Here is a 24914-nt window from a genome sequence, read left to right as displayed (position 1 = left end):
CATGAGAAGAGATCCCAGTTTGGGGGGCCAATGTTGTGGTCCCCAGAGGTCATGTCTTTTGCCTAAGATCATAACTTCCATCTTGTCGCCATTTAATTTGAACACATTATTTTGCATGCAAGAGGCTACTTTGCTCAATCCTAGGTTAAGGTCAGAGGTCTTATGTCCTTGTGACGAGGAGAGAGAAAAGATAATCTGTGTGTCATCAGAATAGTAAAAAGACAGTCCAGCATTTTCAACAACCTCCGATAAAGGGCGGATGTATATATTAAATAACAGCGGACTCATCACTGAACCCTGTGGCACACCATGAGGGGATGCATGAGAATTGGAACAGGCCATTGCGGAGGAGACCTGGAAGGTCTGATCCTTAAGAAAGGAACAAAACCATTCTAAAGCCATTCCGTCCAAGCATAGTGACTGTAAGGCTTTCTCCACGGAATGATGGGATACCGTGTCAGAAGCGGCACTGAGATCTAATAAAATGAGTGCCTGCAGTTTCGCCTTCATCTAGACGGTACCTTAGCATTTCTGTCACCCCCAACAGTGTGGATTCAGTAGAGAATCCAGCTCTAAAACCTGATTGGGAGGTGTGAAGAAAGTTCTGGGTTTCAACGAAGGAGGCCAGTGGACCATTTATATGCCTCTCCAAATTTTTGAGAAAGTGGGGAGCAGTGAAATAGGGCGAAAGGTAGACGAAATGGAGGGATCAGAATTGGCTTTCTTTATGAGGGGGAGGACCATAGCGTGTTTCCATCTGTGGAGACCTATCCCATCCTTTAGGGATGCATTTAAGAGCTCCATTTTCATTACTAGAATGGAGGATCCAACTGCCCTAATACATGTGGAGGTATGGGATCAAGCGGGAGCCAGATTTAATATTTGAAAGGAGGTGAATAAAGGAGATAGAGTCCATGGGGATCCAAGTGTCCAGTTTGGAGGAAAAGCTAGTATTTCTTATGGAATCAGATATAGCAAGGGCCTCTCTAGCATTGAATGATTCAGCTACTTCTGACTTAGTATCGAGTGTTTGTCCTTCGTAGCCCTGTGTGTATATTTTTAATTTTGTCAATGAAGAAGAGAGCAAGTTCTTCACATTGACTATGGGAAAGGGCAGGAGACTTCATCAGTTTTTCAGTGCCGGATAGTTCTTTTACTAATTTAAAAAAGAGTTTTAGTGCAATTTTGTGACTGTAAGGTTTTTTGTAAGAAAAAGTCTGTGCGGTGCACTTAAAGCATTTTTCTATGTCGGTTTAGTATCTCCATTGTAGTGTTCCCTCCAACGCCTTTCCTGTGCTTTACACTTGGACTTTTCCCTTTTAGCCTATCCGTAAACCAGGGATCAGGAGGCAGGTATCTGTTTGTGCGTTTAGATTAAAGAGGGAGACATAAATCTACTGCTTCCAAAAGCCAGTTATGAAGGAGGTATTGATGCATTTGCAGAAGTGAAGAGGTCCCCTAAGGAATATTAAAAATAATCTCCAGTCACAGTGTTACAATTTGTGACCTACATAAGTAATATTTATCAGGTATTATTACAATGATTTGAAACAATTATTAAATGGTCAGAAAAATACTGGTCACAAATTACAACCAGTGTTGCCTTCCTCTTGAGCAGTCCAACAATGAGGTGGTCTTGGGAGAATCAAAACGTGTGGTGCATTCTTATTTATTGCTTGTGTCTTAGTATGCATGCTTGCAACAATAGTTTAACATGGAGTCAAAACTTAGGAAAGGAAGACCCTGCCTGAGGAAGGACCAGTGTCCTTTCTACAATGAATTGTGCTTTCTAGTGCGGAAAGTCAGGAGCTGGTGGGATGTGATATTTTGGGAATGCCAAACAGCTGCATTTTTTAGTTACTGTGTGTGATGATGGTGTACTTGATGAAGGACATATAGATGCACTTGGGCAGTCATCTCACCAGAGAATCTAGTTCAGTGACAGCAATGCATTCTCTGTGAAAAGGCAAGAGATGGAAGAACCCACTTGAGGGGCTTAAGATGATTCTATCAGTCCTTAAAGAAAACTGATATGTAAGGAACTTAAGTCAGTGTGGTGTGATAGAAAACTCTCAAGGTCTTTAGCATTACAGCTAGACCCTGACTGGTTCCAAGAGTGAAAGGCAAGAAATTCTTATTCCAGAGTTGACAATGAGAAACAAAGACTTTTGATGAGGTTTATCTTTAAGAAGCTGTAACACATCCAGCTGTAGTGTCCTCAATCAAGCTGTTGAAAGCACAGGTCGTCCAGAGGTCTTGACTACAAATCTTAGAAAGATTTAGGTATCAACAGCATGGTTGTAGAAATCTAATAACTACTGCTGGCTGTAAACTACTCAGAGTGGAAGAAACAGAATATCCTGATGCCACTGACTTACAGGATGCTTTCTCTCTTTTTTTCAATTTATTTATGAAATGAATTATGTTATGAAATAATGTGTTCTGTTTTTTTATGTTATTGGGTATGATTGTCCTCCTTTTGATTGTGTGTTGTGTGTCTTGTGGTGTTTGACTGCGTTTTGAGATGTTTCAATACCATGCTCATGGGGTTCCAATTTTGTTGAAACTAAGTACAAAATAAATGTTGGAAGTAAATATTTATATTTTGTATAAAAAATATATTTTTGATAAATAAAAGATGAATAATCAATGTCTCAGTGGGACAATGTATTTGTGATATTGGATGTATTACCATGTGCATTAATTAACTGTTAAAGAGAGGTTCTTTGTTATTTGATTTGTTCCCTGCTCTCCTCTCCTTATATTCAGTGTTTTCAGGGACCCTCTTATGTTCTTTATTGACCCCGACTTACATGCCCAGAGCCTCGTGATTCTGTGAGGGTAGCTTAACTAGACAAATTAAAATAGTTTTTTTAATAAGTAACAAGATATTAACCTGAAAGTACTGTGATTCATGTGGTTGACGAAGAAGTGGATGAATTGAGAGTTGTCCCTCATGGCAGACTAGACAGATTTACTATGGATGGCCACTAGACGGCCTCCTCTTGTAGTCGATGAAATGATGGCGTTGTCAGAAAGAGTTACCTGCAGAGCCATTCTTCTTCCTACAATATATGTGGTTGAGGAGCCCATCTGCTGACTTCCACTGCGCGCACATTCCAGTCTTCAACTGATCTTCTGGCAGAAATCTGGAGTTTAAACGCAAAGCCAACTGACAGGATTATTGAACTTCAAGAAATTACAACTGCATCAACTAAAAGCTATAATAATAAATGCAATCACACAGGTACCACACCTACGCAACTTGGGATGCTCATAAAACTTGGGATGCTCATAAAGAGACCTTTATCCCCCATTATGAGTATTATTCTCACAGTTTTCTGCAATATCTCATGCTTATGCCAGCTACCTCTTTGACACACAGTGATTGGAGCATGTCTCCAGTCCTCAAACACTTTATTCAGACCATACACGAGTTCCCACACATACCAGAGTATATCAGCCCACTCGTAATGAGGGCCTATGTCTTTCCTTTACCTAACCCTGAACCTACAATTAACTATAAGCCTTTCCCTCAACCTTGGATCTAGCTGGTAGCTTAGTAGCCTTTACCCTCACCAAGCCCTCCGTGCTTCTACCCGTTCGCTAACCCTTCCACCAAGGCTAACATTAACCCAAACGCTGCGCCTTACCTTCAGCTTTTCTATGGCCTTTTCTCAGGAATGATTTTGCAGATCTCTCTTTATGTTCACAGCTCGTATAAGTCGCGTAGAGCAGCTGCTAGGGACTTTCACCCTGGCACCCTGTCTTTTCTAAAGAAAATATAAAAGGTAAAACGCCGGGCCCCCAATCTACAGGTATCTGACTTTGAGTAAAAAAAATCCCGCAAAAGGTGATACACCTATAGGTTAATTGTAGCGGGAAAACCAATGTGTCATGCTCCAAACAAGAAGACAGATTTCTATATCCTTTGTTACAGCACAAAATTGCAAGATGTTCACCTTTGCATTTTCACGTATCACCTTTCCAGTGACCATGCCCCATTGTTCGAACCTATCTGACAGAATAGTCAATTATCTTTGTGATGTCACAGCCTTTAGAAAAATACCTTATGGAAATGTAGATGAATGCTACTTGATTATGGTAATCAGCCTGTGTCATTTTACTATAGTCACAGCAAAGGGGTGCATTTCATATCAATTCCTAACTGTACTTGTGTTCTCATACAGTACATAGGGGAAGCATGGATCATTTCCACCGTACCATTCACTGTTGAACTGCCCCGGACTAGGTGGACGGTTACCTCTGTCCACAAGCAGGATATGGAGAAACAAAATAGACAAATGGATAGGCCTGCTGGGCAGGTTGGTTTACATTGTCACTGAATTCTCTCTTTTCCATTTCCTGATTGCGTCCACCAAGGGTGGCGGACAACCACTCTGGACAGCAGAATGTGACACATTGCAGACTTTTGTTAACACTGCATTGAACCCTTTAGAGCATGTGTGGATTGGTGGATGAAATCTGTTTATAGAATCTCTTTCTGATAGATTCCCTTTTCTTTATGATGCAGATAAACTGATCTATGCCTACACCACCGAATTTGAGGCGATCTGGAATGACAAAGATAGTGGAGCAAAGGATGACGTGTCCATTTGGAGACCAGTGGCCTTTCAAGCAGGTAAGAAAGATCCAGCATAACTAGAGATATTTATACTTACTAGGTACAGCCTAGACTCAAGTGGTCAGAAAACTGTTCACATGGAACCTTTGATATCCCCTCCAAAGTGAATAAACGTTGGCAACCGGCTGGCACATTGGCTTCTTTCCAAGGCAAAAACTCAACTTTTTCTAGCCCAATCATCCAAAGTCCTTATTCCCCAAAATCTCCTGCCAGTTGTACATGAAGTGCATCAATGACAAAACTCCCTTTTAATTAGAGATCAACGGAATTGCCAGCATCAGATAAAATCCAATTGGTCCGGTTGGGTGCTATCTTATTGGAAATGTTTTATAAATTTAACTGCTAGCTATGTGCAAGGCCAGATCTAAAGACTGAAACAGTTATTCAAATAACAGGGTAAGTGGCATGAATAACACTGGCACAACTCAGAACTGAAATTTGATAAATTCTTAGAAAATAGACTGAGGGCCTGGTTTAGAGTTTGCCGGATGGGTTACTTATCTATAGGATATCATGGAATAGTACTAGGGTGGACGGGATATCCGTCATGTTTGTGTCGAAGTAATCACACACCTAAACTAACTCTAAATCAGGGCAGGAGCTACCCCAAAAACGCAATGTATTGAAAAGTCCATAGAAACTTTGTTTGTGTTCAGATTTGTAATACTATTGGGACATTACATTTCTTCTTAATATGGTGTTTTACATTGGCGTTGCAGAAAAATGCTTTGATTGCAATTTTTGAGGGCCTTCCCAGCCATAGCCACCTAAGGCGTAGCTTTTCCTTATGATGCATTGAAATATGTATTCTTCTGGATTTGCAATTTATATTAAGCATCAAATGTTTTATTTGCAAATGTGCAAAAGTTTCAATCAGATCACCAGCCAACTCTTTCATTTGATCTGAAAAGATCCTCTGAAGATAGTCACTGTGGTACATGAACGTAGGCCTAGCAAGGGCTACAAATTAAGGAGATTAATGAGACATATAAAGAAGGTGGACGAAGTGTTGAAAATTGTATTCTTTGAGGATACTTGGGTAGTGGCAAAGTAGGATGCTACAAGCCTAGATCTTATTTCCCCTTGAATGTGAATACAACATGACTCTGACCAAACCCTATGATGTGCAGACTCCCACCTCAGTCTAGGATGTGAAGATCCTGTACTAATGTGTCCATGAAGGGCAATCTAGGGCATGTTTGAGAGCTTCTGACATTTCAGGATGGAGTGGTGATGCGATAATCCCCCTTTAGTTGTTTCCTGTTACAATTTGTGTAGTAGTTACTTGTGTCACAAACATGAAAGCCTACTAAAAAGAACTAAGGTAGAAATGCATCAAACTTTAACTGTTGTTGAATCATTATTATTCTTTTATACAGTTAATTTGTTTATTTGCAGTTTTATATAACATGAAGAATAATTCTTGAATGGGTGACAGTGCACATTTAAAATACACAACTGCATTTAGGGATTGTTACATTACTTTATCCTAAAGACTAGTTTTAATATAAAGAGTACAATCAAGCGAGACAGTCCTTGTAATACTTTTTTTGGCCAACTAGCAAACCAAAGACAAAAGAGTAAGGGCGTCCAGACATATGGTCTATTCTTCCTTTGGGCAGAAACTGCCCATCACTGTGGAGCCTCAGCTAGTCATGACCATGCCACCCATGTGGAAATCCCTAGGAGGCACATTAAAGGGTCAATGGTCATTGGGCGATCCACTGTGTCCAACAGTATCTCCACTATTGTCACTCATAAGCATCCTTTACTGGAGCAGGACCACACCATGTTAAAGAAGTTTGCCTCTGAGGCAGGGCGGCGGAGGCACCTTGTGCCACAGTTAGTAACATGCGGTGGATGTGTTGTACAGTTCCTATTAATTCAGTAAGACCGTACATTTGGGTAGCATAAGTGTACAAGCTGTGAGGGACTGGGTCCACTAATACCATCAGACTATGTTGACCTAGTCCCTGGCTAGCTCACACTGTGAAATTTGGACCTCTAAACCTTACAAGTAACCAGATAGTATCTGCAACCTCAGAACATGACAACCCTGATTCCCCAAAAGAAATTGTAGACTTAGATCTACCCTTTCATTGTTAATTCAGGCATGCCCAAAGGGAGATATACAAAATACACAAATTGGCATTTTACACTTTAATTGAAGCAATTGGATTGTTGTGTAAAATACATGTGCTGCAATTATGAGTAGAATAAAGCAGAGCATAGTAACCAGCATTATGAGAATAGTGAAAGAGATACACAATTCAACCATTGTGAGAGCTGAACGCACCAGCAAGGAAGGGAGACCTGCAGAGGGGAGAGCTGGAGACTGTGGAGGCAATCAGTAGGCTGCAGTGGGGAGAACAGGGGCTCCAGGTGCACCACGCCCATTGTGAGTACCGCTGTGTCTACCCCCTTCACTCACACTTTCAAATATGGGTGACGTGTGAATGTCTGTTTGCTCGTTTGCCATGTTTAGATTGGTTGCATTGGACTGTCATACATAGGTACATGTGAGCATTGTCTGCCAATTGCATGGTGTGTGTGTTTAGGGGCTGTCATGTATAGGAGTTTGTTTGGGAATGGAATGTCATGTATAGGGGTAGTTGTGTGAGTGTGTTCATAGACTGTTGAGTGCAGGGGTAGTGGGTAAAGCTGTCATGTATAGGTGTGTATGTGTGTGACCTGACATATAGGTGTGCGTAAAAGCATTCATACATATGTTACCTATGTTTGTATATGGACTGTTGTGTGATTGTAGAGGGAGTCATATACATGCTCTTGTGTGTGCACGATATAAACATAAGCATATGTGCATGTTAGAGAGAGACTGAACAGGCACTGCCGTATTGAGGGTCGGTGTGTGATTTGATTGCAAAGGTTGTCGTGATCAGGTGTACATGTGTGCTTGGACTGCTGCGTTTGTGTACGTCTGTAGGAGGTGCCATGTCAAGCTTGTACTAATCTTATGTGTATGTGTGTAGAGATCACCACTTAGGTGTGTATGTATACGAGGGCCTGACTGCTTTGTTTAGGTATGTGCCGGAAATCCCTTGTATAAATGTGTGCATATATGAAAGTCACACAGTTCTGCCAAGTATTCTGTGTGAGATAAAAATGACTGCTATCTATAACATGTGTGTTGAGACAACCACTCCCTTTCAGAGGTCTTGCTTTTTGTTTGAATGCTGTATATATATGCGGCTACTTATGTGCAAGAATGGATTCCAATATATAGATGTGTGTATGCTAATGTAAGTGCTGCAATGTAAAGCTGAATGTATGTGTGAGTATGTAATGACTGTAATTTATAGGTATGTCTGTTTGGGGGCCTGCTGTACATCGCTGTGTATGTATTGTATTGTATATTGTATTTATATAGCACTCAAATGTAAGTGTAGCATGTGCCATGTAAAGCAGGTGTATGTGTTTGTGTGTAAGGGACTGTAATATATTGTGTGTTTGTGTGTTGCTACATGCATGGGCTTTGTTGTGTGTGGGAGTGAGGCAGTGGCCATGCATAGGTGTCTTTCTGTGTGTACTTGCAGGGACTGACATTTTTAGGTACTTGAGTAGAATCTTTCATGAAAGCAAAGTCAATGTATAGAGTGTGAGTGTGCTTACATGCCTACATGCCTGCTGGGACTGCAATGCAAAAGTGTGTGTGTAACCAGCAGTGTCTCATTCCTTTGTAGTAATGCTTATAAATTAAAATTGCACTGTGCAAAATCCACAAGTTAGCAGAGAAGTTTGTGAGCCATACACTCTTAGGGGGTATCCAACCATGTGACATAAGTGGAAGCAACATGACAGAGCAACAAACGAAAAAGGGCATCACAACAAGGACAACAATGCAGAGTAACTGAACCAAATCAATACAACCAGGAGCAAAATTTTCTGTGATGCTGATACATGGCAACACATTTTGGCAACGCAAAAAAAACACCTTTGACACTCTCCAAAGCACTACTCTGTCTCACCCTCTACCCCTCTCAATATATCCTCTTACCCCACTCCCACATGTATCACAAACCTCATTTTACTACCATGATTTCCCTAATTCCTTTGTAGAGACTCTTCCTTCCTCCATCTTTACTTTTACTCATCCTCAGCCTCATCTTACTACTAGGATCTCTCAAGCAATACTTACAAGACTCTTCCCTCTTCTATGCCTTCATTATTCTATTCAAGTCAAAAAGTCAAAAGTTTGCTTTATTCAGTTAAAATTTTAAAACCATCAAAGCACAAGACAAAATTTCATGGTACGGGTAAATGCAATTACAAAAAATTCACACAAAAATAAATACTATACATGTTGGCACTAAATACAATAAAAGTATGTCTTTCAATTAATTCAACCATATTACAAATCTATAAAATCATTTCTACTTCAGCATTCCATCTTCAACAGTTATTAAAAACAATACCAAAAAAAATAAAAATGAGTGGGCTAAACCCTATTTCTACACCTAATGGCCCGACGATGAAGCTAGCAACCCCAAAACAAACCAGAGGAGACTCCAGCATTTGTAAATAGGCCAAAGCAGGCCTCACTTGTTCAAAATGACGATTCTTAAAAATCGGAAGAATACGTTTTTTACGCTGTGAAGAGTAACATTTACAAAAAAATACCATGTGCAACGTATTTTGTTCAGAAATGTTGTCACAAGGGCAAGACCCCAAAGTACCCTCTTTGAAAAAACCTTTGGGGTAGGCCTATAGCTAGGGAAGCATACCATGTTTAAACCTTATTAACAAAAACAGATGGAATGGTTTGTTTATATAGGTTAAGTATGGCTGGATCTCACAACCTAAACTTAGCATGACAAACTTCCTAACTGCCGGCTTCCCCAATTCATCTCCTTCCCTCAGCAGCATCGCTCTGTTCAAAAATTGGGTCTTAAAGGCCTTTATTTTCACCTTGCTGAGCGCACATGGACTGTCAAACAATTCGAGACAGCCAAGTGACTCCAGGTTGTTTTTAATGTAACGAATCCATGGGATAGACATAGCTTCATCAAGGGACAAACAGTCTTGAATAATTTGTTGGTTTAGATTCGGAGGCTGCTGTGCCCAAACTCTAAACCAACCTAATAGTGGAGCCACGGAAATTTGATCAGTAAGATATCCCACCCCCAAATCCTCGTGTATGTTAAAAATTGGAGCAGAAGGGGGAAGAGACAACAATTTCCGAAAGAAAGTATTTTCTACTATTTGGATGTCAGGCGAGGCCTTATAACCCCAAACCTCGCTACCATATAGGGCCATGGGAATACACTTAGCTCTATAAATCTTCATAAGAGCGGGAAGCAGTTTACACCCCAAACGTTTTGCAAAGCCCAACAGCACTCCTGTTGCTCTAGCAAGGGTATTCTTTTTCTGAGCACGTTGCATGACCCAAGATCTTCTATCGTCAAATACGATCCCCAAATATGGGAAGGTCTGCACTTTTATTAGCTCCTGCCCATTACAGAAAAATTTAACCCTTTTCGCCCTCCCAGTACCTATTGACATGGAATGTGATTTTTTGAAATTTATTAATAAGTCTAAAGAGACCATAAAATCATAAAAACCATTTAAAAGAGCTTGTAAACCTCTCGCGGTTCTTGCCAACATGACAGTGTCATCGGCATACAGTAACGCAGGGATCATTTTTGAGCCGGCTTTGGGGATATCTTTACTAACCGAGGTTAAAACCGCACCCAAGTTATTAATGTAAAGCGAGAAAAGCAGGGGGGCAAGAATGCACCCCTGTCTTACCCCGCGCCTTAATTGCCAAGCATCTGACAGACTCCCGTCTTCACTATAGCGGACGACTGCGGTAGTGTCCTCGTGGATAACAGCCAAAAATTAAATCAATACTGGGTCAAGCACCAAAACAGCTAGTAAAGCCCATAATTTTTGCCGATTTACAAGATCGAAAGCAGTGGACAAATCCATAAAAGCTAAATGAAGGTCCCCCTGCTTAGCGACCGCGTATTTCCCAATAATGAGATGTAAATTAAGGCATTGACCTACAGTACCCTTTCCTTGTCTAAACCCGTATTGTAGGTCAGAGATTATGGATTTATCCTCCAACCAAATTGTTAAACGGGCAAGGACAACTTTACCCATTACTTTCATGGCAGAATCCGAGAGAAATAGGCCGATAACAAGCCGGATCTTCTCTTGAACCTTTTTTAAATAGTGGGACAATAACAGCTTTGCCCCAGGACTTAGGAGCACCGGCCTCAGATGCAGCATTAAAAACACAAGTTAAAAGTTTTGCCCAAAACCTTGGATATGCCCTATAAAGGTCCGCGGGGCCTCCATCCGGTCCTGGAGCTTTACCTTTTGCCATTGACTCAATGGCCTCCAGGACTTCTTCTTCCTTAAAAAGGATTCTTGAGGCTAATATACTATCCGCAAAGTTTACTGGATTAAGTTCTATTCAATTCAACTAACATACTCACATGTCCACCGCTCAAATTAACACATATTTCCTATACTAATTTTCTTTGGGTTCCGGACAGTGTGCTACTTGCGGAAAAGCACATCGACGCCTCGTCAGGGGTCTTACTTCTATGATCTCCCAAATAACAACTTCCAGACTCTTCTATCCCTCCATTATCCTATTCAATCCAACTAACATACTCACATGTCCACCGCTCAAATTAACACATATTTCCTATACTAATTTTCTTTGGGTTCCGGACAGTGTGCTACTTGCGGAAAAGCACATCGACGCCTCGTCAGGGGTCTTACTTCTATGATCTCCCAAATAACACCTTCCAGACTCTTCTATCCCTCCATTATCCTATTCAATCCAACTAACAGACTCACATGTCCACCCCTCAAATTAACATATATTTTCCTATACTAGCCCACCACTAATCCTTTTTGGGTTCAGGAGTAGCGCACTACTTGTGAAAAGAGCTTCGACGCCTCGTTATGGATAGTAAGCTCTATATCAATACAATTACAAAGAAAAACCTCTTGAGGAACATTCTACCTTAGAAATAAACAAAGAACTGACTTGACTGAATTGTTTTATGATTTTGGGCGAAACTCTTTGCTCTCCGTAGTCTCACCAAGAGCGAGTTTCCAAGAGCTGCTTCAAAGGACCATGAACTGCATTACTGCTGAGTACGGGAAAAGGCACCACTTGTGCTACTTTCTCTTTAAATTGAACACGTGTCAATCCGTGTGTCCGCACTCAACATAGCCAGCACATTTTAATCCTGACATATGTAGTCCCCCTCCAAGCAGCCCCATACCAAGGCACAGCCACCACCAGGAGTCATCCAAAGGAGTACTAAGGCCCACCCGACTGCCACCAAAACCTTGAAGGCACAGGCAGCATTTCAAACTGCATGGTGGTGTCCCTCTGGTAGAGAAGCTATAAAGTAGCAAGACCATGGACGGACTATGGAACAGTGAGACCAGCAGCAATGGTGGCTTCATGGGCTCTGACAAAGGGCCAAGTACAACCCCTTCCGCACTTGACATTCACTGGTAGGGAAGGCGAGCAGTCACTGGTTTCTCAGGGAGGTTGTGGGGGGTGTGCAAACTCAAAACTCAGCAATCACCAGCAGCACAATAACAGAATGTCAAACCCAGTGCTTCACTTTGGTAAAGGAAAGGTACTTTAATCTACACACTTTAGATGTAATACTTAACAGCACATAAAACAGTCACAGTTATTGTACTGGTGCTTCGGTCACTGCAACTTGTTTTCTGCTCCAACTTTCCTCTCTCTATTTCCCCCCTTTGGTGCAACTAGGTAGACTGCCCACGGTGTTTGAGTGTTCCTTGTGTATGTGTCAGGGCTTTGTTGCAGATTACCCTAGAGTTCACTTCAAACACTCAGTTCCAAAGCAAATATTTGCTATTATACAGTTTCAACACAGTGCATGTCTCAGAGTCCATTTTCTGGTATTTAGTGGAGACCAACAGGCCATATTACACTTCACTCCTGCTTTTGGAAGAAGACACAATAGCTGGACACTCGACCCGCAATATTGGGGGGGGGGCAGCAGCCAAATGACAGCAAGAGCTGCTGTACGATTTCCTCACAGGTAAACATTGATTCTGGTACTGATGAACCCTCTTCCAGGTCAACAGTGAGGTGCAGTAGGCAGGCCCTCAAGATCAAAGTCACACTTGCTTCAGGGCAGCTCCAACAGTTTTGGTTGCAGCAACACAGCACACCTCAAGCACAATCTTGGAAGGTAGCGGCAATTTCCACCTAGGCACAACTTTTTGGTGGTGGTGCAAATTCAGATTTATTCTTTATTCTTTAAGTTAGTTAAAACCATAACAGTATACCAATAAAACTGTATGAGATAAAATAATATAAATAGTTAACACGAAGGAATTCTGTCAGCCGAAAGGTATTGCTTGAGGACAATGATGGATCGGTGTAAGAATAAAATGGGCCAAGAGCAGGTGTTACAATATTTCGCAGAAAGTGCTGCAGTGCTCTTAATACCATAGTCTTAGTCAGACAGGTGATCTGATCTAATTAATTTCTCGTATAAAAGCAAGAATTTAATTGTTTTACAGTTAAGCTGAGGGTCTGTTGGATGAAGACACTTTACTATAACGGATCTACAAGTACAAATGCCCCTAATATTAAAAGTTTTTTTAACAATAAAATCCGATTTGATTAAAAAATGGGACCGATACATATTAAGTATATGGAATCCTGCTTTGCCGCACCACACAGGCTGCATGACTTTGGTCCATTATGGGGGTGGTGCAGTCTGTCCAGAGCTCACAATTCTTGGTTTTGCGGCACAGTCTGCCTTTGGCACAAACTTCTGAGCAACGCATTCCATCTCAGGCATAAACTTCCCAATGACAGCGGCAATAACGGCTGACTTTGTTTCCCTTATGGAACCATTGTCACAAACACTACTGCTCACAAATCTCATGGCATGCAGATCGCTCTTCTCAATCTTCGTTCATCCAGCACACCCACACAGCACTGGGATTAAACTGCTCTGCCGCTTCAGGTCAGTCACATCTCTGCAGGGTTGGCAGACTCCTTCCCTCTCTCAACAGTAGGCCGGCTTCAAAGCTCCTTAGACCAGAGGCCCCTCGTCTTCTAGCAAGACCAGACCCCAAGTGATGTCTCCTGATCTCTGCAAAGCTGCTCATCAGGCAGGCACCAGCTCAGGCTGTGCAGTAGTCTTCTGAGCACTCTGTGGCACACCCCTGGTTGAAGAGAACTTGTAACTGGAGCAATAGGTCGCTGAGTCACTCCCACTTATATACATTTAAAGCAGACCAGGAATGTGGAATTCTCTTTTTGAAAGTCTGCACTTTCTTTAAAAAAAAATGTTTTTATTACTTTCAAAAACAGTGAAACCAGAACAAAATTCAGTTACAGTCACTCAGTACCTTATGTTAATAATCAGCATATAAAACAGTCTTGATAGCCTTTGCAATCCCCTTTGTTGCATAACCACGCACAACCAAAGATTTATGTAACATTTCCATTCAGCTTCACTTTCCCTTTAGTACCGAGATACCATCAGCCTGACATTGAGTCTGGAAGGACTGTCCCTCTGGGGTCCATTTAAGCGTCCCCTGCTATTACATCAAAGCCATAATATTTCCTCCATCTGCTCCACACCTTGTGGAATTTCTTCGGGCAGCCCCTCGCCGTGTAGGTGATCCTTTCGGCGCCATCTACATATCCATCCCTGCTCTCCATTCTCAGAGCGTTGGTGTGTTTATGGCTCCCCATTTTTTCGCTACATTTCTCTTCACTACTACCAGTGCCAGTGTGGTAAAGATTAATTGTGGTCTACCCAGATCAACATTGTTCAGGATTCCCAGTAATATAAATTTGAGATCTAGGGTATAGTGACCTCTAGTATTTTGCTCAGTTCCTGTATTATCTTTCTACAGGAGGCCTGTATCTTGGCGGACTCCCAAATTATATGATGAAAGTTGCCTTCCCTGTGTCCACACCTCTGGCATTTGGGTTCATTTGCTTGCCCTATCTTATATAGTCTAGCTCAGTCGTAGTAGGCCCTGTGTAGTATTTTGTATTGAATGAGGCGAAGGCATAATTTGATCGCCACCTCCCTAGGGTGCATCAAGGCTGCTTCCCACTCTATGTTCTCCAGTGTGGCCGAATTTCCTCCCCAGGTAGACCTCAGCTTGCCCAGTCTGTCTGGTGCATTATTGTTTAGGGTCTTGTAGGTGAGTGATACGGCCTTGGTCGTCATATGCTCCTGGAACAGTATCCCCTCCAGTGGTGCATAATCTGGCAGTGAGGAGTCATCTATGCTTTCTGCTTGCTATGCATGTCTGATCTGTGCATATTTGAGGAACTGGGATGGTTGTAGTGCAAATTCAGCTTTGAGGGCATTGAAGCTTTTGAGTTTACCTTTGTCTAGGATGTCTCCTATCATGGAAATACCCATGTCACCCCACTCCCCAAATCCCCTTAGTTTCTGCATTTCTTTTAGCCAGGTACAAAGCCATAGGGGTGTCTCTTTAGTAAGTTTGTGTTCCCATCCCATTGCCTTTGCTGCTCTTACCCATGACTCTATTGTAGCTTGGGTAGCCGGGAGGAGTTTCCCCTTACCTCTGCCTCCATATAGATAGTAGAAGACGGTAGGTCCGCTAATGGTTTCCCTCTCTAATATGTAGGTGGGGTGTGCATCTGGTGCATGTATCCAATCATTGATTGGGGTTAGATGTTCCGCCCAATATTAAGCTTCTATATCAGGTAGTGATATCCCTCCATTATATTGATTGCGCTGTAGGATATGGAGCTCAATCCTAAGTTGTTTCCCCAGCCATAGAAGTGAGCGTAGTTCAGCCTCTATCTCTCAGAAGATTTTTCGTGATAGGGGGAATATGTGTTTTGTAGGGCATATAGAAATCGAGGTAAAGTCATCATTTTGAACATGGAGGTCCAGCCGAGTATGGTAAGTTGTAGCGATTTCCATCGCTGCACGTCTCCCTTGAAGTTCGTAAGTATATGTTTAATGTTTTTTTGGTAGCAGAGTTCTTTGTCTGTGGTAAGGTAGATTCCCAGGTAGGTAAACCCATTGTGTGTAATTTGGAGATCTCCGGGGAGTGTGGGCCATGTGGGTAAGATACCTGGGCTATATATCACTGAGTTATGCCAATTGACTGTGTAACCCGGATTTTGTCCATATTTGTCTATTGGAAAGTCTGCACTTTCAGGAGTGTTTTGGGTTGATTCTCTTTTGGTCTTTCTTCTCTAGGATATTCTCCAGATATAGCCTTTGTACACAGTGATGCTTCTCACAGCTAGGGGTGGGCAAAACTTGCAGAGTTTCATTCAACAGAATTCCACATAATTACCTAAAAACTCAGGAAGATTCCATGGAGTTTGCGAGTGGCAGAATTTGGTATATAATGCTGCTTTCGCTGAGTTTTAGCACCAAGAGCTTGTCTTACGCTGCAAAATCAGCACAAATGGCACCATGCGGTGCGCCAGAGGGCGCTGCTTCTTTCTACCGCTTGAGTAGATTTTCTACTCAAGCAGCAGCTTTCTCAACACGAGTGACAATTTTCTCAACCTGAGTGGTAGCGACCTTCTGCGACTGCCTGTTTTGAGAAATCTTGCAGGGAGGAGGTCTAGCACTTTATTTTCTGGTATGCACTTGCTAACTTGATGTTGGCGAGTCACTTATTATAAAAAACTCCACCACACAGCGGTTGGCAGAGTTTTCCAGAACCCGCGCTCCGAGCAGAGTATGAAGGTAGTCTTCAGCACAGAGTACCTACAACACAAGCACAAAGAAGTGTTAGTTTTCTATAGTTAGCTTATCAGCAACCACAGAGACAATGTTCATAAAAGAGACAAAAGACTGACCTCACCTAAAGGTCTCATCTCATCCAGAAGAACAGAAATTACAGCCCCACCCTTCACCCCAACCTCTACCAAATGGCATTGCAACAGGAAGACTAATAATGTCCCTCTCAGCAAAAGGAACTAATCAAATTTCTAAAGGAGCTCTGTCTCCTCTTTTCCCACTTCAGTGTCAGGAATGTCAGCAATGCGCTTCCAATGAATGGGAAAGCAACTTCACTTCCATAATGTGCACATGAATAGGCTAACAGCATCCAAAATGGAATCTGCAGGCCTTCATTACTCTGCCTTCACTGTAAACACACTGTATGCATGACATAGTCCACACGCATAACAGACACTTGGGATGCTAGCACAAGGATCTTGGTTAGTGCATAGAAGCAGAACTTTACAAGGGTTTGCCAGTAGGCCTTCACTCCAGTTACACAGATGAAAAGATCTGTTCATAACCACAACTATTGATTCATAAAACAAGGTATGCTGCCACCATTATACATGCTAAACCTTTCAAAGGAACTTTAGTCCACTGTCAATCAAATGAGGGCAAGCTGGACCTCACTCATGTGAAGAGATGGGCCTAGACCTTCACACACATTAGATTAGCGTGAGACTGGAGACAAAGTCAAAAGCTGAAATACCAGATATTTCCAGTTGGGCACTCATGGCAGTGGGACCAGTGGCGTAGCTAGACGCTTGGCCGGCAGCGGCAGCCTGCATATAAAAGTGTGGGGGGTGCTGGCATATTCCCGCTACAGCCGCAGGTAAGCGGGGAGGCCACCGCCACCAAAACTCGTGATGCCCAGGGTGGTTTGCCCCTTCACAACCCTTGCTATGCCACTGAGTGGGACAAGACTGTACAACATGCAGGGAGACTAGCTTTGTGACTGAAGCTTTACAGGCATTCAGTGTACCTGGAAGTTTTCCACCCAGTGTGGGTCCTCTTATGCAGAGTCAAAAAATGTATGACTGGCATTCAAAGCAGTGATATAATTTTTGCCCAGTGTGTGTTATTATATCGCAAGTGAGGACAGATTACAACAAAAAATATTCGGACCGTCAGATTACAAGTAGGGTTTCTACCCAGTGTGTTTTTAAGTGAGATTTCTTCTGAGGTTGGAATGTTTCTGGCATTCAGAACATCGATAAGGTGTTTCTTCAGGGTGACCACTCTTGCGGAGTGAGATTTATTTTATGATGTAAGTTTTCTGGCATTCAGAGCAGTTTTCCCTCATATAGGTTTTTGCAAGTCAACTGAAACTGAATTTCTGACTACAGATTTTCTGGCACATAGAGAATTGTTTATTTCTCCAATTTTCTGTTCTCTAGTGTTCCACAAGACTGACCTTAAAACTGATGTTTCTCCGTGGCATAGCACTGATAAGCTTTCCCCCATGCGGTTTCTCTCATGTTAAGTGAGGCTAGCTTTCCTGCTGATGCTTGTCTGACATTCAAAGCTTCAATAATTTTCTGCCCAGTGTGGTTCTTTTCATGCAGAGCCAGAATGAATTTACAATTGAAGCTTTTCTGGTATTTAGAGCACCGATAGGGTTCCTTCACAGTGAGGTTTCTCTCATGCTGAGTGACAGTGGGTTTAATACTGAAGCTTTTCTAACATTTAGAGGACTGTAAAAGTGTTTCCAAGTGCGGTTCAAATGGGATTCACAAATAAGTCTGTTTACACACTCAGTGCACTCATAAGACTTCAATCTGAAGTTAATTTCTCCAAGTTGGAGTTTGCCATGCATATATCCCCTGATAGAACTGAACCTTATTGCTGAGCCAGAACAACCTTAGGTAATGTTCATCATTAACCTCCCAGATACTCAGTGGATGCTCTTCGTAATGCTTGTATTGGGTCTATGACCACTTCTGTTGTGTGGTCACCGCTATGGGAAGAACTATCTTAGTCGTCCTAAGAATTAACTTTAAGCAGTCCCTTACTTCCATGAGGACTACCTCAGATCTCTTAGGACCTTCTTGTAAGCTGTCCCTTGTACCCAAGAGGACCACTGTCATGGGGTTATTACCTTCATGCTATGTTCATGTAGGTTCTCATGTGCAGAGTTAAGATTTTTTGTGACTTAAGATTTTCTTACCTTTTCTATTTAGCATCTTATAAAGCACCAATTTCATGATTTGGGGTTTAGTGTTTATAAATAGAGATGATAAAAAGACCTTATTGTGTCATATTTGGTAAGACTTGGGTGCGAAACTGAGGGCAATTCCACCGGTTCCACCTCTACCTGCCCCAGATTGCAAAAAGGGAGGAATGCAGGTGAAATACCCTGCAAAACAAGAATTCCTCATTCAGGGCTAGGCACAAGGAACTCTTGTGCTGTCCTGCACTGTCGGTGGCAGGCTATTATAATGTAATGGTAATTACATTAAGTTGTTTCCAATGGCTGGCCTCTGACAGTCATCTCAAAATAAACGTCCCCAGCTGCAGAGCTTGTGTGTGATGCCTGCCTACTATGAGTACCCTGCAGGCAGAAATTGTATACATACTTCCCTTTTGGTGAAGTTGCTTTGAAGTGCACTATCAGGGGTCCAGGCAATGTATTTATCTTAATGCAGCTTGCGTTACGAGATTGAAATGCCCAGAATATTGTGATAGGAGAATATCTAGGACAGAACATAAAGGGACAAAATATCGGAAGGTTAGTGCATATAGGGAAGACCAGATTTACCATTGCCAACTCCACATGTATGTACAATGAAGATATACGTACTGCGTGGGTACATATATGTGGAGGTAAATATAGATAGAAAATCTAGACTTACTTGTCAAAATATTTGTTTTTTATATGTTGTCCTCAACATTGTGTCCCATCAATATTCTTAGGTCAATATTGAAGGTGCACACCCTTTAATGTAAATTCATTGCCCAGCCTCTCACAGTGCTTCAAAAAGAAACTGAGCCTTTTGTTCCACCCATGGAACAGTGGATCAGCTCCAATTCTGCTCCATGAAAAGAACATAAACGGGTGAAATTCCAGCGTTTTACTTACCATGGAAGAATTATGCTCACCTCTATTTACTAGTTAGGTATATTTTTACATAAAGATAAAGTCAGAAAATGAGATCACAATTTAGTAGTATAACAATGGCTCTTTTTAACCTTCCTTTGCCCAGTGAATGGTTTCTTGACTGGTGATAAGACCGGAAAGGGGATGTTAAGAAATTTTAAAGGATCGTCATGGTTACATGAATGAGATTAACCCCCATGGAAGAGTTGGTGCCCAGGATCTCTTTAGAGTAAAATTACAATTGTTTGGAACCACAAGACTAAATCATTACCTTCACTGTAATTCTTACACCTGAAAATCCCTAAAATGGTTACAACCGGAAATTCTCAAAATATGGCCAGCAAGTTGTTACATTTACCAGCATTAAAGCCAGTGCTGACAGACAAATCAGTGCCCTCTGGACCAATGTCCACCTCCGTAACTAGGTACAGCATCAAGTCCTTGTCATTACCATAGCAACTGCCTCAGGCTCAGGTTAGTCGTTCCTCTAGCTACGCTGATATGTCTCTATCTGATGCAGGACCCCATCCCTAGTTAGTTTTCACTGGAAAAACAATGAAATTCAATCATAAATCTATGTTGAGACCAAGGCGCATCCATTCCATCTCCTCAGTTTAAATATTTGCATCTCTTCTCAAGATTTGACAGCAGAGTGAGACGAGGCTTCTACTGCCCGTAGACCCAGGATCAGTTCGCTGCTCATTGCAAAAAGGTCCATTTCTTCTGTACCTTACAACATTTCTGGCATAAGCGCATAATTGTTCCTTCCTGCAAATCTCTGTTTTCTTCTGAAGAGCAGTTGAGTGTAACCGTGAAAGCTTCACATTGACCTGTAAAGCATTGATCAATGTTGAAATTAGTCAATATTAGATTGCTTGGAAAGCAACATAAATTGGTCTAAATTATGTGTTTCATACCATAATGCCATAGCGGGTATTGGAGAACCTGTGTGGGGGGATAACAAATCTGCACTAGTTGGCAATTAGATATTGGTAGAGCTACATAGTTGTGCAAAAGGGAGGTTGCAATATGAAGAAGAAAAAGAAGGGCAAAAACAAGGTTGAGATGGAGGCTCTCCTCTCTCTCGCCTTAAAACGTAAGAATTAAAGATACCAATTTAAATGGATCAATATTTTCTAAGTAAAAAGGTTCTATCAGTAAACACACTAAACCCTTTTGAGACACTACAGGGCATATTTACAATGAAATGGTGCAGAAATAAAAAGTATTTCTCCTCGTTGTGCCACTTCCCCTGGGGAGGCATACGTTTTTAGCACTGCTTTAGATTTACTGATCCTTGTAAACCTGGAGCAGTGTCAAAAAGCAATGGATGTTGCATGGGAACACCCACAGCAACACCTATCCACGCCTCCTTGCCACAGAAAACTGTGTCGAGGTGGACCATATTTCCAAGGCGACATTAAGCCATGCAAAGTGGCTTAGCGCCGACTTGTAAATATGGAGCAGAGCATAGCACCTCCGGAGCACCGCAAAAATGTGACCCTCCGGTGGCGCAATACCCTTGTATATATGCCCCCATAGTGTTTACCTATATTCATGACCGAGGTCATACTTTTAGAATGTTGTATTTGCTCCAACCCCATGTTAATTCTTATGCTCAGCACAATGTAAAGCAGGTAGCTTATTTGCTTTTAAGGGCAAATTCCCTGAAAAATAGGGCCAACAGATTCTTCTAGGATATTGTTGGTCTCTGTTCATTCTTGACCTGAACTCTTACCTATCTGACATTCTTCTTTTCGGGGCTGGGGAATCCTGTCCCTAGCTTCCACTACTCAATGGAGTTATTTTGGATTGCATACTACCAACGTTTCTTTTCTGCACGCCTCTTGTCTTCTATCAGACCTCAGTGTCTTAGTTTCATCCAAATAAACACACATAAATCAGAGATAAATGTCTCAGTTTAATCAGTCTCCTCAGAATAACATTGTCCTATGTTTCTTTCTCTTTTAGCTGCTCATTTCTGAAAGCATATACATCTTAACTACAAAAACCTCAGTTTCACCTTTTTCCCTGCTGCAAACTGTTGTGTCTGCCCTGCTTTTCTCTTCTTCCCTTCCAACCAGTATTCCTTCCAAGTTCTGCCCAGAAAATGAATACCAGTTTAGGTTCCGCCTACCAGTCTGCTTTTAGCTGTCTAGTAGGAGAAAGTCTATTGAGTACAAAACAAAAATCTACAGTGGGCTTTTGGCCAACCCATTGCTTACCATTGGCTGCCTTTGTTGTTACGCTTATTTACATGTTTTTATTCAATGACTTTCCATACCCATCCTGTGTTTGTTTCTCACTTTCTTCTGTTTATCCCTCCCCTGGGGCACAGCCTCTTTGCAGTAATATTGACTGGATGACGCGTATCCTTGCACTGTTCACCTTTAGGGATCTACTTTTTTTTAGCACTCTATGAGACTGCATGTGTTTTTTAGGTCGCGCCTAGCGGCAGCGCGTATGCGCTGCTCGCTCTGTGAGAATTCTGTAGTAGAGTATGGGAGAGAAGCCGCGGCCACTCTCCTTCCATATTTTTCATTGGCTTGTGTCATTGTCTTTCGTAAATGCTGCCTTAGGATTCGTTAATAGGCTTGTTAGTCCCTCCTTAATACAGCCTTGTCTTCATTTGTACTCCCCCATGGCTACTGGCCCTTTTACTCCAGTTGTTACACTGGACCTGTTATTTAGTCTGTAAGCACTATTTACTTTATTGAGTTTCTCTTACTGCAAGCCGGACATGCGCTGCTTCAGCTGAAACCGCTTGTGTTTTCTTTAAGCAGCTCGGCCACCCTAATGACACGGGTGCTACTTTCAATCACTTTAACCCAGCATTATCTAGTGTCTGTTTCAACCCCCCAAGTAAAATGGATTTAGAAATGATTAGCAAATTAAGTAATGTGAATTCCAGGTAGCACATAATCCTGTGTAAATGGGCTGAAGCTGACGACAGTACATTTGTGTTACATGTCATCTGCACTAAAGCCACCTGAGGGGTTATTTCCAAAAGCCTGTTTTATTAACAACAACACCGCCACCGCCCGTACCACCAATACCACCACCAGTACCACCACCATCAATACCACCACCATCAATACCACCACCACCATTACCGATACCCCCACTACCAATACCACCACCACCACCAATATCACCACCTCCAACATTGCCACCACCGACAATACCACCACCACCAATACCTCCACCAATACCAATACCTCTGCCAATACCAATACCACCACCAATACCACCACCACCAATACCACCACCACTAATACCAATACCAGTACCACCACCACCAATACCAATACCACTACCACCAAGACCAATACTGACACCACCAATACCAGTACCACCACCAATACCACCACCACCACCAATACCACCACCAATACCAGCACCACCAATATCACCACTACCACCACCAATACCACCACCACCAATACCAATACCACCACCTCAGCGCCTCTCACTCACTAGTAATAGCAGGGGCAGTGTACGAGGCCAGAGCTGCAGCCGAGACCATCCCTCCCTCCCTCCCACCATGCCTGCAATAAAGCACAGCACGTCCAGCACCAGGAGGTGAAGCCACTGCCCTACTACAGCTGGAGTGTTTTTTATTAGGCCAAAGATAGCAATGACATTATGCAATGCCACACTGCACACTCAAATCACGGAGAGGGCAGGAATTAGACCCCCTTCCGCTCTTCCTCCTGAGCTGCGACAGTGTAATCACAGAGCAAAAGATGTTGGAGCGCTTTGTTAGTGTTTATAGCCCTGATCATATGTAACTCTCACTTCACACTTTGTGTCTGTGTAATTTAACTTACACATATTCTTCACTGCACTATTTATCACTACTTTGAAGATGTTGCAGGCCAGTCTCTTCTTCTGATATTTACAATCTAACAAGTGCTCGAGAAGGCCCTTTATTGCAATGCAATAGGTCTCGCATTTGCGAGCGTTTAGGCTATTAGTATTGTAAATGACAATGCCTTTTTTTTATGTGTTAAAACCCAAAACATAAATAAAAGTCATTGTCATTTACAGTGCCAATAGCTCAAACTTGCGTGAAAGAGAGCTATTGCATTGCAAATGCTTGTTTCATGTGCTGCTTCTGCTTCTTGTGTGCCGTTTTCTCGTGTGCTACTTCTCTCCCCCAAATATCCACCCGCGTGCTACTTGTTACTCTTTCAGCCCTCCTCCAAGCCTGTCCATTGTTTTCCCCACCATCCCTTGCTTTTTCTTGTAATTGTTTGGGTCTTCCACTGCTCCAGCTTCAATAGCTACGGTTGCTGCCTTGCTCCCTGCCTACTCACTCCCCTTTGCTTCACCCACACACCGCCCCACATGCTCCTCCGTTGCTTCAAAGAGTTCTTTTTTTATTTTATCTTTTTTGGAGGGCACAAAAATCCCTTTCGCACTAGTCAAACATCACTTTTATTTTACAATTCTGACTGTGTCATTTTGTAAGCGCATGCATGTATGGTGACGCGTGTGCTCATACTTCATCTTGCATACACGCACCTAGAACTTTCTTTTGAGTAATGCTGCTGAACATCAGCAAACAGCATTGGCAATGCCTGTAGTTCCAAAAGGTGAGACCTGTTGCCTTCGCCAGTGCTTGTTGAACATGATTTGTCTTTCAGGTGCATATCTCCGTTGGTTTTAAGACTTGTCATTCTGTACGTTTCAGTAGACACGTGATCAGTCCTATTGTTATTGCCACAAAAAAACTCTCATTCGTGTACTTTCCGCACATTGTGCCTCACACCCACTCATTTATATTAAATGATGAGACAATTGGCTAGAAAACATACCCATAATACAGTGGGCTAACACTTCAACAGGATAATTTTGTAGTCGATGTGAATGAAGATCACAGATTCACAAGCGCTGCTGAAATGGATAATGTGTGTTTCTTTAGCACATTTTTTTTGTTTTCTTATATTTAATGGCAGCTGGGAGCTCTTTAACTTGGGAGAGCGCATTGTTTTCTGCCAGCTCGGATTCGTTTGTTGTTTGTTTAAACTGTACAGTTGAGGTGGTCTTTCATTTAAAATAAATCTGTTAAAATGAATCTGTCTTACTTGGAATTGTTGTTAAACGTTTTTGCTCTTTTCGGCACTTATTTTGAACCCAGAAAACACAACTCCAACCTAGACACCTGCCCCCTGCAGGTTCACTTCTACAAATAATTTTGCACGAGTGCAAAATATAGAGGGGCAGATTTATAATAACTGGCGCATCCCTGCAGATCAACAGGGATGCGCCAGTTATTATGCGCCACAGCTGCGCCACCATGGATGCGCCGCATTTATAATGCGGCGCACCATGGGGCAAAAAAGGCACAGATGCGTGACGCATCTGTGCCGTAAAAGTGTCGCATTGCTGG

At 42.2% G+C, this 24914-nt stretch overlaps 1 protein-coding gene across 3 annotated transcripts in view; it reads left to right on the top strand.

The window, feature by feature from the left end:
- Positions 1–24914, top strand: part of LOC146811798 (uncharacterized) — a 224297-nt gene that overhangs the window by 152405 nt on the left and 46978 nt on the right. For all 3 annotated transcript variants that reach the window (XM_085618792.1, XM_085618790.1, XM_085618791.1), the window contains one exon: positions 4535–4642. In XM_085618792.1, the coding sequence (XP_085474918.1) occupies positions 4535–4642 (108 nt within the window). The remainder of the gene's footprint in view (positions 1–4534; positions 4643–24914) is intronic.

This window comes from Triturus cristatus, chromosome 7 (assembly GCF_964204655.1).
Source record: "Triturus cristatus chromosome 7, aTriCri1.1, whole genome shotgun sequence".
Taxonomy (NCBI): Eukaryota; Metazoa; Chordata; class Amphibia; order Caudata; family Salamandridae; genus Triturus; species Triturus cristatus.
This window is presented reverse-complemented; position numbering and strand designations above follow the sequence as displayed.